Below are 13,100 nucleotides of genomic sequence, written 5' to 3'. Positions count from 1 at the left end.
AACAGGCAAAAATATTTTAATGTAAATAAAATGTAGGAAACAACTTTGTCAGTATGAGGTTTCTATTCATTTCTTCTGGCATTTGCTCAAGAAAACCTCAGAACCAAAAATGCATATATATCAAATGATATCTACTCCCCCCAAAGAGCACATAGTATTTATTTCATAATATACTTAAATATACTTTCCCCCTCAATTTTTTTTCTTGTATTGATTTTGTAAAACTACTCTAGATTTCAGATTTAAAGGTATAGGGAGCGGGAAAAGATTGTGGAATTCACTATTCACAAAAAAAATAAAACCCAAAAAACACGTCTATCCTATCTAAACAGGGATGCACAGAATCAAGGATTCAATGGGATTGGGGTTCACCCCCCCCCCAGTGTTCAGCCGAACCAAATCTAACTAAAAGTCACATGACTTTAAAGCTTTGTTCAAAATTGATTAGGGATGCCCAAGATCCAGGATTTGGTTTGGGATTCGGCCGAATCCTTCTTGCTGGCCGAACCGAATCCTAATTTGCATATGCAAATTAGGCGGGGAGGGAAAGTGCGTGACTGTCACAAAACAAAGAACTAAAAAATGTTTTTGCCTTCCCACCCCTAATTTGCATATGCAAATTAGGCTTTGGATTCGGCCAAATCTTTCACGAAGGATTCAGGGGTTCGGCTGAATCCAAATAGTGGATTCGGTACATCCCTAAAATTGATGCAATTTTAACGTCCCTCTCGCCACAAATTAGGATGCAACCAAATCCTTTGTATTCTGCCCTACAAAATTGATGGACTCGATGTGTCCCTAAAATCCATGTGCTTTTCCTAATGTCTCAGTGAAGAAAAATTAATTTATTAGAGCGTCTATTTGTTACTTCTCATTTTAAACACCATTTATTTTAACATTATCAACAAGGCAGTTTGTGTTTTACTCTGAATTACAGGCAACCCCTACAGGTACCCTCACACACTAATAAAACTTTATACATCTTCCCCATTAAATAACCGCTATTCACACTGTCTCTCGCACGGCACTGGAGTTGATTTATAATACAATATCCATTTACCCGGGTCGCTTGCTTAGTAAGGCAGTCCAGTTGCTCCAGACTTCTCACACTTGACCAGCACAAAGCAAAAGTTAACTTGATCCATTTTCTTTCGATTTCTGATCCTCTGTTGGAGATGGATTCTGATAAAAAAAAAAAAAAACAACAAAAAACATTTTTTTTTTTTTTTTTTAAATTTGAATGGATGGAGAGAGGAGCCAAACAAATTATTCTAATGTCTTTTATGGACACTTTCGCTACAAACATTCATAGAAATATCATTTTTTGCATGACATTCCTAAATCCTTGCCCCGCCCCATCCCCATAGTAACTGACTGTACCGCCCCACTCACTCTCTCTCCAGACTGGAGCCTTTTTATCAAAGTGTGAAAAAAGAATTTACAGATAAACGGGTGAATTCACGCAGATGTTTATAAAAATTAACATTTCATAATATGCCAGAAAATGTGATTTGTTGTGATTTCCATACCAATATTTTGGGCTACTCAATAAAACCAGCGAATGAAACTCTGGATTAGGTGTTATTAGGAGACGGAGATGCTCCAGCACTTTAACACTGTTTTATGCCCCACAACTCAAATCTGCAATTCATTAGGGATGCATCAAATCTATGGATCAGGTTGGATTCCGAATTATCCTCAAAATATTTTGCTGGATACCAAACCAATTCCAAACCCTATTCTGCATATTTAAATCTGAGAAAAAAAATGCATCAAATTGTTTCCATTATTTATTTTCTACTGTTTTTCCAAAATCTAAGTTTAAAGTTGAATGTTCATGTCTCTGGTGTTTCAGTCTGGCAGCTCAGTAATTCAGGTGCAGACTCTGAACTGTTACAATTTTGCAACATTTAGTTGATGCATTTCTCAGCAGCATCTCTGGAGTATTAGCAACTATTGTATCAATTCTAACAGCTGCCTGTAATGAAACCCAGAGATTCTGCTCAGCAGGGACAACGATAAGAAATGTATCAACTAAATGTATCAATTTAGAACAGTTTACAGGGTCGGCGACCCCACTCCCAGAGCTGCTTCAGAAGGTGAAAAAAGACACTTCACACTTCAATATTAGAAAAACGGTCACAAATATAAAACAGAAAGTCATTGGAAAAAGACATTATTTCTGGTGATCTCTGAAAAAAACTAGTTATTTGAAGGTGAACCACCCCTTTAATAGCTTTAAAGTCACATGACTAAGATTCGGATTTGGCTTGCATAAACACTAGTGATGGGCGAATTTATTCGGCAGCCATGGATTTGTGTCAAATTTCCATGCTTCACTGGCCGCAAATGTTTTTGCGAAACTGCGGCAAAAATTCACCGTCTAAAAATTAGATGCGACAAAAAAAAAAATTGTGATGCGTCAAAATAATATGGACGCCCATTGACTTTAATGCATTTGGACAAAATAGTCGCACGTATAAAAATTGACGCCCACTGCATTTCGTGAATTTTTCTACGTTTTGTGAATTTTCTTGCCGTTTTATGAATTTTTCGGTAAAGCGAAACGGGACAGATTCCCCCATCCCTACTAAACACTGAAGGAAGTCCAGAATGCCAGGCGTTGGCATTCCAAGTACACACATCCCCAAACTGCCTCCCACCAGCCTAATAAACAGTAAGAGGCCGGATTTACCAAAGGTCGAATGTTTATTTCCTCGAATGCCCTCGAAACTGGAATAGTATCTTATTTTAAGAACAAACTCAAACGTCTAAAACTCAAACTTATATTACCGATCCAAAAACTTGAATTGAATTTGACTAAACTCGAATCGAGTTTTTTCTAAGAAGAAAAAAATGTCAGGAAGGCGATTAACATCTTCAAATAGGTCACTGGACCTCTGCCATTGACTTCTACAGGTTTTAGGTGGCGATTAGTCGAATTTGAGTTGTTCCCAGGGTCAAGGTATGATAAATCTCGAATTCGAGTTTGGATTATTTCCAACTCAAATTTTGTGAGTTTGGACCAAAATCGAACACGAAAATTTTAATTTGAACCTTAATAAATCTGCCCCTAACTGTCATCTGTCTGCCCCTATCTATGTCATCTTATAGCACCTCCTCTGGCATTTACAAGAATCCACAGGGCCTGTATTTGGTTACCAACTTGGCCCTACAGACATGATTACACCAGTTATCTCAGCACACAGATAAGAATCCTTTCTGTTTGGCTAAAATTACTACACACCTATGCTGGGTATAATCATTGCATTGGTTTATGGCTTTACCCCCTAGCCCAGGCATCAGTGCAGCAGCCTGAGGACACCAACAAATGCAGATACCAAGGGGCTGGAGGGTGCAAATGAATGGACATACCTGATTTAAAACCACCTGGATTTCTTCCATGGCTGCTGACAAATTTTTGATGCTGTTCGTTAGCTGGTCTTCATACAAAGACCTTGTGTCTTCTGCCGCTTTCAAACTGTCTTTTAGGTGGCCAAGATCATCTTTTGTCTGTTTTAATTCCTCAGACAAATTTTGATTAGACGCTTCCAGCTGGGATATTGTTTTTTCATCTTCCTCTACAATGAAGAAACAGCACAGGTTTAATATGGAAACACGTTTAGTAATAAAGGTTGACAAACTCACTGGCTATACAAGTGTAAAGGCATGCAGCAGAATCAAATGTAGCAGTTAATTGACTTGTGATAGTTTATCCGGGTCCCAAGAATTCTGGATAGCAGGTCCCATACCTGTACTGCATTCCCAAAAGTGCCATCTCTTTGGACAGGCAGATACGGACAACACAACATGTCCACGAATCCTTATTGGGTTTATTTAATGCTTACATGATTGTCTAGTAGGCTTAAAGGGGTGGTTCACCTTCAAACAACTAGTTGTTTTCAGATGGATCACCAGAAATTACGACTTTTTCCAATGACTTTCTATTTTCTATGTGTCACCATTTTTCTAATATTAAAGTGTAAAGTGAAATTTTTCACCTTCTGAAGAAGCCCTGGGAGGGGGTCGCTGACCCTGTTAACTGTTTTAAATGGATACATTTAGTTGATACATTTCTTATCTTTGTCCCTGCTGAGCAAAATCTCTGGGTTTCATTACAGGCAGCTGTTAGAATTGATACAATAGTTGCTAATACTCCAGAGATGCTGCTGAGAAATGTATCAACTAAATGTTGCAAAATTGTAACAGTTTAGAGTCTGAACCTGAATTACTGAGCTGCCAGACAAACACCAGAGACACAAAGATTTAACTTTAAACTTAGATTCTGGAAAAACAGTAAAAAATAAATAATGGAAAGTAATTGAAAAGAGTCTTTATTTGTGGGGAACAATCTAAAAACAAGTGAATTGAAAAAAGTGTTTGGAAGGTGAACCACCCCTTTAAAGGAACAGTAACACCAAAAAATTCAAGTGTTTTAAAGAAATGAAAATATCATGTAGTGTTGCTCTGCACTGGTAAATCTGATCTGTTTGCTTCAGAAACACTATTATAGTTCATATAAACAAGCTGCTGTGGAGTAATGGCGGAAATTGAAAAACGGCTGTATGGCACAGGATAACGAATGGATAACAGATAACACCATTATGTTCTACAGAGCTTATCTGCTGTGTAACTTGAGCCTTTTCTCCTTTGAATGGCTGTCCCCATTGCTACACAGCAGCTTTTTTATATAAACAATAGTAGTGTTTCTGAAGCAAACACACCAGTTTTACCAGTGCAGGGCAACACTGCATTATATTTTCATTACTTTAAAACACTTCTATTTTTTGACGTTCCTGTTCCTTTAAGGTATGAAGATACCAAACTATGGAAAGATCAGTTATCTGGAAACCCCCAGGTCCCAAGCATTCTGGATAACAGGTACCATACACGTACTGCATTCCCAAAAGCGCCTTCTCTTTGTGCAGGCAGATATGGACAACAAGCCATGTTTTGCTTCTGCTGTACAGTGAAATCTTTATAATGAATCCTTATTGGGTTTATTTAATGTTTACATGATTGTCTAGTAGGTTTAAGGTATGAAGATACCAAACTATGGAAAAATCAGTTATCTGGAAAGCCCCGGGTTATGAGCATTCTGCACAACAGGTCCCATATCTGTACTAGCAATGAGAGGGGAATAAATACAGCACATTCCGAGAATTAATGTTGCAACATTTCAGGCTCATTATCAGGATTCTACTGAATTTCCTTTCCATACAGAATATAATGACCCTTGAGGTAGGCGTGGGTGCTTCAGCACAGCACCTGGCACCACAAAATAAGGCGTTTACTTAGAGCTTTCCTCTACTAAGTTCCACTGACAGAGACAGAAACTAGACAACTAGTGATACCTGTTTTGGATTCGAGTGTCTGAAGCCTGTGTTCTAATTCGGTCCTCGTTTTTTCACTCTTTTCTAGCTTCTGCAGTAGGCTTCCAACGTCCACCATTGCACCTTTATACACAATTAAGCCTCCTTTGTCTTCCACTGTTGATAATCCAGTTCTCACAGCTTTAGATGGCAGTAGGGAACAATTACCTAAAAAGAGTCACCACAAACATTCTTTTTGACAAACGGCCATAAAAAAATATTATTTTGGATTGTCTTTTTTGTCATGATGGTATCATATACGGAAAGCAGAACAGCATTCATCATATCCAGCGCTATTCCCAGAGAATCTTGGACATTATCAAAGCAACCATAATAAAGAAGGTTATGGAGAGCATCAATATGCTGTCATGTCTAGTGCTCCTCCTTACCTAGAATATCATTGTTTAAGGGATCAGTTTCTTCATGACTTCCATCTTCGGTTGCCGTATCGGTTAATTTACGGTAAAGCAATGATTCTTTCAGCAATATTCTGGTAAAGAGTTTTTTTACCTAGGAGACAAAAATCAGTAGAATATTACATTTCCAACTTCGAATAATACAAGATGGCTTTTAAGAGAAAGGACTCTTTCTTTAACCACTTGTGATTTCTGTTTCCTCTGCTGTATGAAGGAGCAGTTGAAGAGGCAAAAGTATAATCTGTCAAGGCATTATCACATACCTGAGCACGCGAGAGGTGTAAACCAAGAGTGTATAAAATCTCCTCTAAATCCTTTTCCAACAGGTAACCACAATGACTTTGGTCAAAATAGACAAAAGCCATCAACAGATCTCTATTAACTGTAACCATCTGCTTCTTATCCTTCTCCTAGAAAACAAAGTGTCAGAAATCAGTATCTAGTTCTTATGAGACATAATTGGTTAATTAAACTAATTTGGTAACCCTAGCAAAAGCAAGACTACACTACAAAAGTATGTCTTTACCAAATCAAATGGATACACTGGGGGGCAAATTCACTAAGATTCGTAGTTGCGCCAGCGTCCAATTCGTCGTACTTCGCCAGGCGTATTTTTACTACGCAAATTCACTAAAATCCGAAGTTGCACACAGGGGAAGCGTAAGGTTGCGAAGCAAAGCGAAGTTACGTTAGCGATGGTTAATTTGCATACGGCGCCAAATTGAAGTTACAATGGAGGTATATGTAGCAGAACTACACAAGCCTGGGAAACCTTCAAAACAGCAAATAAAATTTTTATTTTGCCCTACACATGTGCCCACTGTATAGTTAAGGTGCCATGAGTTAGGAAATGTATGGGGGAAGGAGGGGAGCCCCAAAAAAATTTTTGATCTTTTTCAGCCTATCACCCATAAAAAAGAAAAAATGCCAGCGTTTTTTGGGACTTAGAAAAATTTTGAACTTTTTTTGAAGCAATCCCTATCTACTCTATTGCACTTCACCTGGTCTGAGGTGGCGAAGGAAGTCTGGCGTAAAAGTTAGCGTTCTGAAAAATTTGCGCCTCAGGGAATTTGCGTAGTTACGTCCGTTGCGCGAATTCGCCAGACGTAAGGGTGCGAAGTAACACTAGTGCGTCCGTTAGTGAATCGGCGAATTAAGGAAAATGTGCTATGCTAGCGAATTGACGCTAGCGTTAGGCGCTTCGTCCTTTAGTGAATTTGCCCCTGGATCTTTAGGCCCATCTATCAAGCACACCTTATCTTTGGATTGTTGTTCCTTGCTACATCTGTTGCCATCTCTTTTTTCTTCCCGTTTATCCTTACTGCTTGAGTCATCATCGTCATTCTCTCTGTCTGCAATGCAAACATCACCATTATTTAACCAGCAATATTAGGGAAATCATTAATCACAGGACATTATGTGTATTTATATTAATCCTAACAGTATAATACAGGTATTGGATCCGTTATCAGGAAACCCGTTACCCAGAAAGGTCTCAATTAGGGAAAGGCTGTCTTCCATAGACTATTATAATAAAATGATCCAAAAGGATTTTTAAAAAATAATTTCCTTTTTCTCTGTAATAATAAAACAGTACCTTGTACTTGATATAAACTAAGATATAATTAATCCTTATTGGAAGCAAAACCAGCTTGTTAGGTTTATTTAAGTTTACAAGATTTTCTAGTAGAGTTAAGGTATGACTATCCAAATTACAGAAAGATCCATTATCTGGAAAACCCCAGGTCCCAAGTATAACAGGTATCATACCTGTATATATAAATAATTTAAAATACTTTTAAATACTTTTAATACGTGCCACCTTTTCCAGCTATGGTAAGGTGATCCCGGTTGTGGCCAATAAAAAGGCAACCATATTTGGGAGTATTAACCTTGAAAGCAAGCGAGTTGCAAGTAAAACTTAGTCCCTTTGTAAAATGTATAATGAAGCAATAGAATTCTTAATGAATCAGATGAAAATTAAGCGTAGGACTGGCCAGATATGGGATGACTTTGACATAGTTGGCCATCTTAAATATATTGCAATATATGGACAAACAATCCCTGTTTTGTTTATAGGGTAAGGTATTTTTTAGTAGCAGCATGCACAAAATGTCTCTGTCTTAAATATATTGATATTGGGTTGAGTGCAGAGGACTCTTGTATTTGTCTGTTTTAATACATGCCATCACATTTTACAAACCATCAAAATCACCGTCATCTTCTTCTGCTGCTATTGGTTCATCGTCATCTTGGTTCTCATAATCCAGATCATCTTCCTCTCTGTAATCCTCCTTTCTCCTGTCATCTCTCTGTAACATTACAGTGAAAAATGTCATTATTCAAAAACAGATCAATGCAAGACTACATGACCTTTTATATATATATATCTAGCAAATGTGCAGGGTCAAAATTGGGGCTAGGCAGATAGGAAACACTTTGCTTTATGCAAGGTGGGTTCTGTACAAAAATTTCACATTCACATAATTGCTGTTGATTAGGAGAGGAGCTGTGGTTGTGCCACTTTCTGCAGCCTATCAGACTTGTGTCTGTACTAATAGTGCAGATCAGGAGAGGATTTCCAGCTGTACTGGAAAAATTAAACTGGTTTAAAGTAACTAAATCATAATGTTGCCCTGCACTGGAAAAACTATAGCTATTACATATTATATAAATAAGCTGCTGTGCAACTGTGGGGGCAGCCAATCAAAGAGGAAAAGGCTCAGGTTGCATGGCAGATGAGCTCTGTAGAAAATTATATTTTGCAGAGCTTATCTGTTAAAGGCTATTCAGCATGTACTATTTAGCCATATTTCATTTGCCTCCATTGCTACACAGCAGCTTGTTTATATAGAAAATAGTATTGTTTCTGAAGCAGACCTCTTTTACCTGCGCAGGGCACGAGTTCATTGTATTTTAATATAAAAAATTCACGTTTTTGTGTTAGTTTTCCTTTAAAAGAGAGATTTGGTTGTGCAAATAGCTGCAGGAAAGAGAAGGGTTCTGGCTGTACTTCTAGTTTCAGACTAGTAGTGTGTTGAGTAGGTTGGTTATAGGGAAAGTATGGTGACGAGCGGATGGGGCAGGTGGGCGAGCAGGTGCCCTTGCCTTGGGCATCTGTTCTCTCTGGACGGTCCTGGTTGCATTAGTTAAAGTTAACAAGAGCCGAGGTGAGTTATTTTGGCTGCATTAGTAGCTGCAGATTAAGAAATAAGAAAAAGAAAGGAGATACTGGTGGTTCAACAACTAAAAAAATAACCAAAAGGAAGGACGGGAATTGGTCTAGAATACTACAACATAACAGAGAGCAAAAGGGCATTTTATAGATCTATAGTCAGAATACTGAACACAGACCTTTCTTTCCTCCTTCTCCTCCAGCTTTATCTTTTCTTCTGACGATTTCCTTCGTTTAGGCTTTGGCTCATCATCGTCATCTTTATCCTCTTTCCTTTCTCCTTTGTCTTCTTTCTTGCATTTTTTCTCCTTGTCTTTCTTTTCTTCTTTCTCAGGGAGAGCTAAAAGCTCCCTGTATATACGCACTCCAAAATCCCTCTGGAGCATTTCATTAAATAGTTCAGCAAACAGTGATACCTATAATAAGAGTCTTGCGTAACTTACACTGGTAATGCAGACGAGGCAGGTTATCTAAAGTGAATCGAAGCACTAATGGCAATTTAGCAGGAATTAGTTACCAGTGAATTCTCAATACAACCAAAAACAAGGTAAAACTAAAGATTATCTGGTTTAAGGACCCAAAGCCTACATTTTTAGCAGGAATTGCTGTTAAAGGCACTAACAACATGTTTCTATCTAAGCTATAAATATGTGCCTCGCCCCAATGGGGCAATAGGTCACATTTTTGGCAATTTATAATGAGAATGATTGGGCCACTTGTGCTCCATGGAAATATCCATTAATGCCCTGAATGGAATACACAAAGCTGAATGTATTACTCTAAACAAGAAAGCATATTTATTACCGGGGACTGCTCTACGGAAATTAGTGTTTTGGATTAGGTTAATTGGTATGGCAAAATTAATGTACTAACTACACATTAGTACAGGGATCCCCAACCAGTAGCTCGTGAGCAACATGTTGCTCTCCAACCCCTTGGATGTTGCTCCCAGTGGCCTCAAAGCAGGTGTTTATTTTTGAATTCCAGGCTTGGAAGCAAGTTTTGGTTTCATAAAAACCAGGTGCACTGCCAAACAGATCCTCAATGTAGGTCGACAATCCAAATAGGGGCTACCAAATGGCCAATCACAGCACTTATTTGGCACCCCACAAACATTTTTCATGCTTGTGTTGCTCCCCAACTCATTTTACTTCTGAATGTTGCTCACAGGATCAAAAGGTTGGGGATCCCTGATTAGTAAATAAACCCCAGTGGTACTGAACTGTGACAAACCCAAAAATGGTAATTTCAAGAAAATGGTACCTTAAAGCTCCTAGTAACAAAAAAAGTACTGTGCCCTTTTTCAAGGTCCTTAGCTATATACTTACTGACTGCAAATGTATATGAGTGAAGGCATAATCTAATTATAATAACTTTTCCTGAAATCAAATACTTTTTATAAATGGACAGCTAGTACTAGAGCTGTAGCTACGCGGTTGTCTTTCTAACATCAGAAGGCATACAAACTAGAAAGAAATAACTCACCTCAAACGAATGCTCCTTATTGTCCTCTATTCGGTAGTCTAACAAAACACTAAGGGACATGATGCTGCAATCAAACTTTCCATTTTTCGCAGACCAGTTTGGATGAACAATAATTGCCGGCTCATCTGGCAACACATATCTCTTTTCACGTCTCTGGCGTTCCAATTCCTCTTGTCGTTTTTGCTCCTCTTCCTAATAATTATATACACATTACTATATTATATAACTGTGAGTGCCGAGTCATTGCTTTATATATATATATATATATATATATATATATATATATATATATATATATATATATATATATATATATATATATATATATATGACCTTGATCTTATTTATTTGCATAATTTATAGACAGTAAGCAGTACTCTAGAGTACATCTAAAATTTTAGCCACTGTAAACTTTATAGAACTATTAGTAAATAAAAATGCTTCACTGCCAGCTTCTGATAAATGGTCACGCTCAGTCCCACTGCATCATATCTAAATGCACTGCAATGCCACTGCATCATATATAAATTCCTACCAGTTTTTATTCAGAGAACTCTGGCAATGATACAACTACTGAACTAAGCACGACTGTGTACAAACGTAATAATTGTGTCTAGTCTTATTCAGAAAATCATTACAAATTGCGAGGTCAACTTGAACTTAAGGTTTTTTTCCTTAACACTTGGAATATGGGAACAGCTAAACCCAAACTGCTTTAGAACAAAATAAAACCAAATTTTAATAAACCTCTTTATCATCCTCAGATTTCCTTTCTTCCTCCTCTTTCTCTTCTTTCACACATTTTTCAAGTTCTTTCTGCTCTTCTTTTTGTTCCTCTATACGTAGCTGTTTTGTCAGTCGAGCAATAAGTTGAGATTTCAGACCTTTAGAGCCAAGGGTTCTACTTTCTAGCTCCTTACGAAGATCGTTTACCTTGGAAAAAGAAGCTCTTGTTTATACGGAAAGTTACAAAAACAGAGTGTAATATAATACAAGGTAACTGAGATTACTCTCACAGGTAGAAATTGTAAATGCTTTCCAAAGGGCACTGATGTTGCAGCCGCTGAAAGGAACAGGTTTTTTTAATGACGTGGCCAGAAAGACGCACACAAATAGCTTATATTTTTCCTGTCACAGTCATATGAAAAAGTTTGGAACCCCCTCTTAATTCTTTGGAGTTTTGTTTATCATTGGCTGAGCTTTCAAAGTAGTTCCTTTTAATATATAACATGCCTTATGGAAACAATAGTATTTCAGCAGTGAAATAAAGTTTATTGAATTAACAGAAAATATGCATCATAACAAAATTAGACAGGTGCATAAATTTGGGCACTCGAACAGAGATATTCCACGAATACATAGTTGAGCCTCCTTTTGCAAATGTAACAGCCTCTAGACGAATCCAATAGCCTTTGATGAGTGTCTGGATTCTGGATGGCGGTATTTCTGACCATTCGTCCAAATTTGATGGCTGCTGAGCATGGACAGCCTGCTCCAAATCATTCCATAGATTTTCGATGATATTCAAGTTGGGGGACTGTGGCGGTCATTCCAGAATATTGTACTTCTCCCTCTGCATAAATGCCTTTGTAGATTTCGAAGTGTGTTTAGGGTCATTGTCTTGTTGAAATATTCAACCCCTGTGTAACTTCAACTTTGCGACTGATGCTTGAACATTATCCTGAAGAATTGCTGATATTGGGTTGAATTCATCCGACCCTCGGCTTTAACAAGGGCCCCAGTCCCTGAACTAGACACACAGCCCCACAGCATGGTGGAACCTCCACCAAATTTGACAGTCGGTAGCATGTGTTTTTCTTGAAATGCGGTGTTCTTCTTCCGCCATGCAAAGCACATTTTGTTATGACCAAATAACCATTTTTGTCTCATCAGTCCAAATCACTTTGTTCCAAAATGACTGTGGCTTGTCAAAATGAGTTTTTTGCAAGGAGGTGATCTTTGGGTTGGGTATTTTTCTTGGCCTGGGGTTTACAGCAACTGTGCCTGTGGCCTTCCATTTTCTGATTCTATTCCTTACAGTTGAAAGTGACAGTTTAAACCTCTGAGATAGCTTTTTGTTGCTTTGAGGATCTCATGGTGTCACTCTTCAGAGGAGCGTCAAACAGAAGCACAACGTGCAATTGGCCACCTTACTGTAAATACTGTACATTTTCTCATGATAGGACACACTTGCCTATGAAGCTCAAGGCTTAAAGAGCTAATCCAAAGAATTTGGTGTTGCCAGTAATCCGTATTGAGCAGTTACATGCATTCAAATTAGCAAAATTACAAGGGTACCCAAATTTTTGCAAAGCCAGTTTTTCACATTTGATTTCATTTCATACAACTGAATACTGCTTCACTAAAAAAAACAAAAAACACCCCAGTACTTCATTTTCCTTTGGAAATGAAAGACATACCAATGTTATCTTTTTTGTTGAAAGTGGAGTAAATTATTATGCAGGCTGAGAGGGGTTCCCAAACGTTTTCATGTGAAAGTAGGGGTACATCATTCACAGATTCAGTACATGTAGTAGAAACTTACTTGTTTTTTTGGTTTTGACATAATTCCTAAAACATTTAAACAAACACTAATCAAACTCATTTAGAGATAACCCTATTAAAGCCTTGCCATCCTCCTAAATTACATGT

At 37.8% G+C, this 13,100-nt stretch overlaps 1 protein-coding gene across 4 annotated transcripts in view; it reads right to left on the bottom strand.

Moving 5' to 3' along the window:
* ccar1.S (cell division cycle and apoptosis regulator 1 S homeolog) overlaps positions 1–13,100 on the bottom strand; it is a 32,980-nt gene continuing 19,880 nt past the window's right edge. For 3 of the 4 annotated variants that reach the window (XM_041570991.1, XM_041570989.1, XM_041570988.1), the window contains exons 16-25: positions 11,196–11,381; positions 10,449–10,640; positions 9,143–9,379; positions 7,992–8,100; positions 7,043–7,140; positions 6,052–6,198; positions 5,762–5,882; positions 5,355–5,540; positions 3,376–3,581; positions 1–1,182 (exon numbers count right to left, since the gene is read on the bottom strand). In XM_041570991.1, coding sequence (XP_041426925.1) covers positions 1,132–1,182; positions 3,376–3,581; positions 5,355–5,540; positions 5,762–5,882; positions 6,052–6,198; positions 7,043–7,140; positions 7,992–8,100; positions 9,143–9,379; positions 10,449–10,640; positions 11,196–11,381 — 1,533 coding nt within the window. In that variant the 3' untranslated portion in view covers positions 1–1,131. The remainder of the gene's footprint in view (positions 1,183–3,375; positions 3,582–5,354; positions 5,541–5,761; positions 5,883–6,051; positions 6,199–7,042; positions 7,141–7,991; positions 8,101–9,142; positions 9,380–10,448; positions 10,641–11,195; positions 11,382–13,100) is intronic. The other variant, XM_041570990.1, reaches the window with a different exon arrangement.

Source organism: Xenopus laevis, chromosome 7S (assembly GCF_017654675.1).
Source record: "Xenopus laevis strain J_2021 chromosome 7S, Xenopus_laevis_v10.1, whole genome shotgun sequence".
NCBI classification, from domain to species: domain Eukaryota; kingdom Metazoa; phylum Chordata; class Amphibia; order Anura; family Pipidae; genus Xenopus; species Xenopus laevis.
The sequence above is the reverse complement of the archived record's forward strand: the minus strand, read 5'-3'. Positions and strand labels throughout refer to the sequence as shown.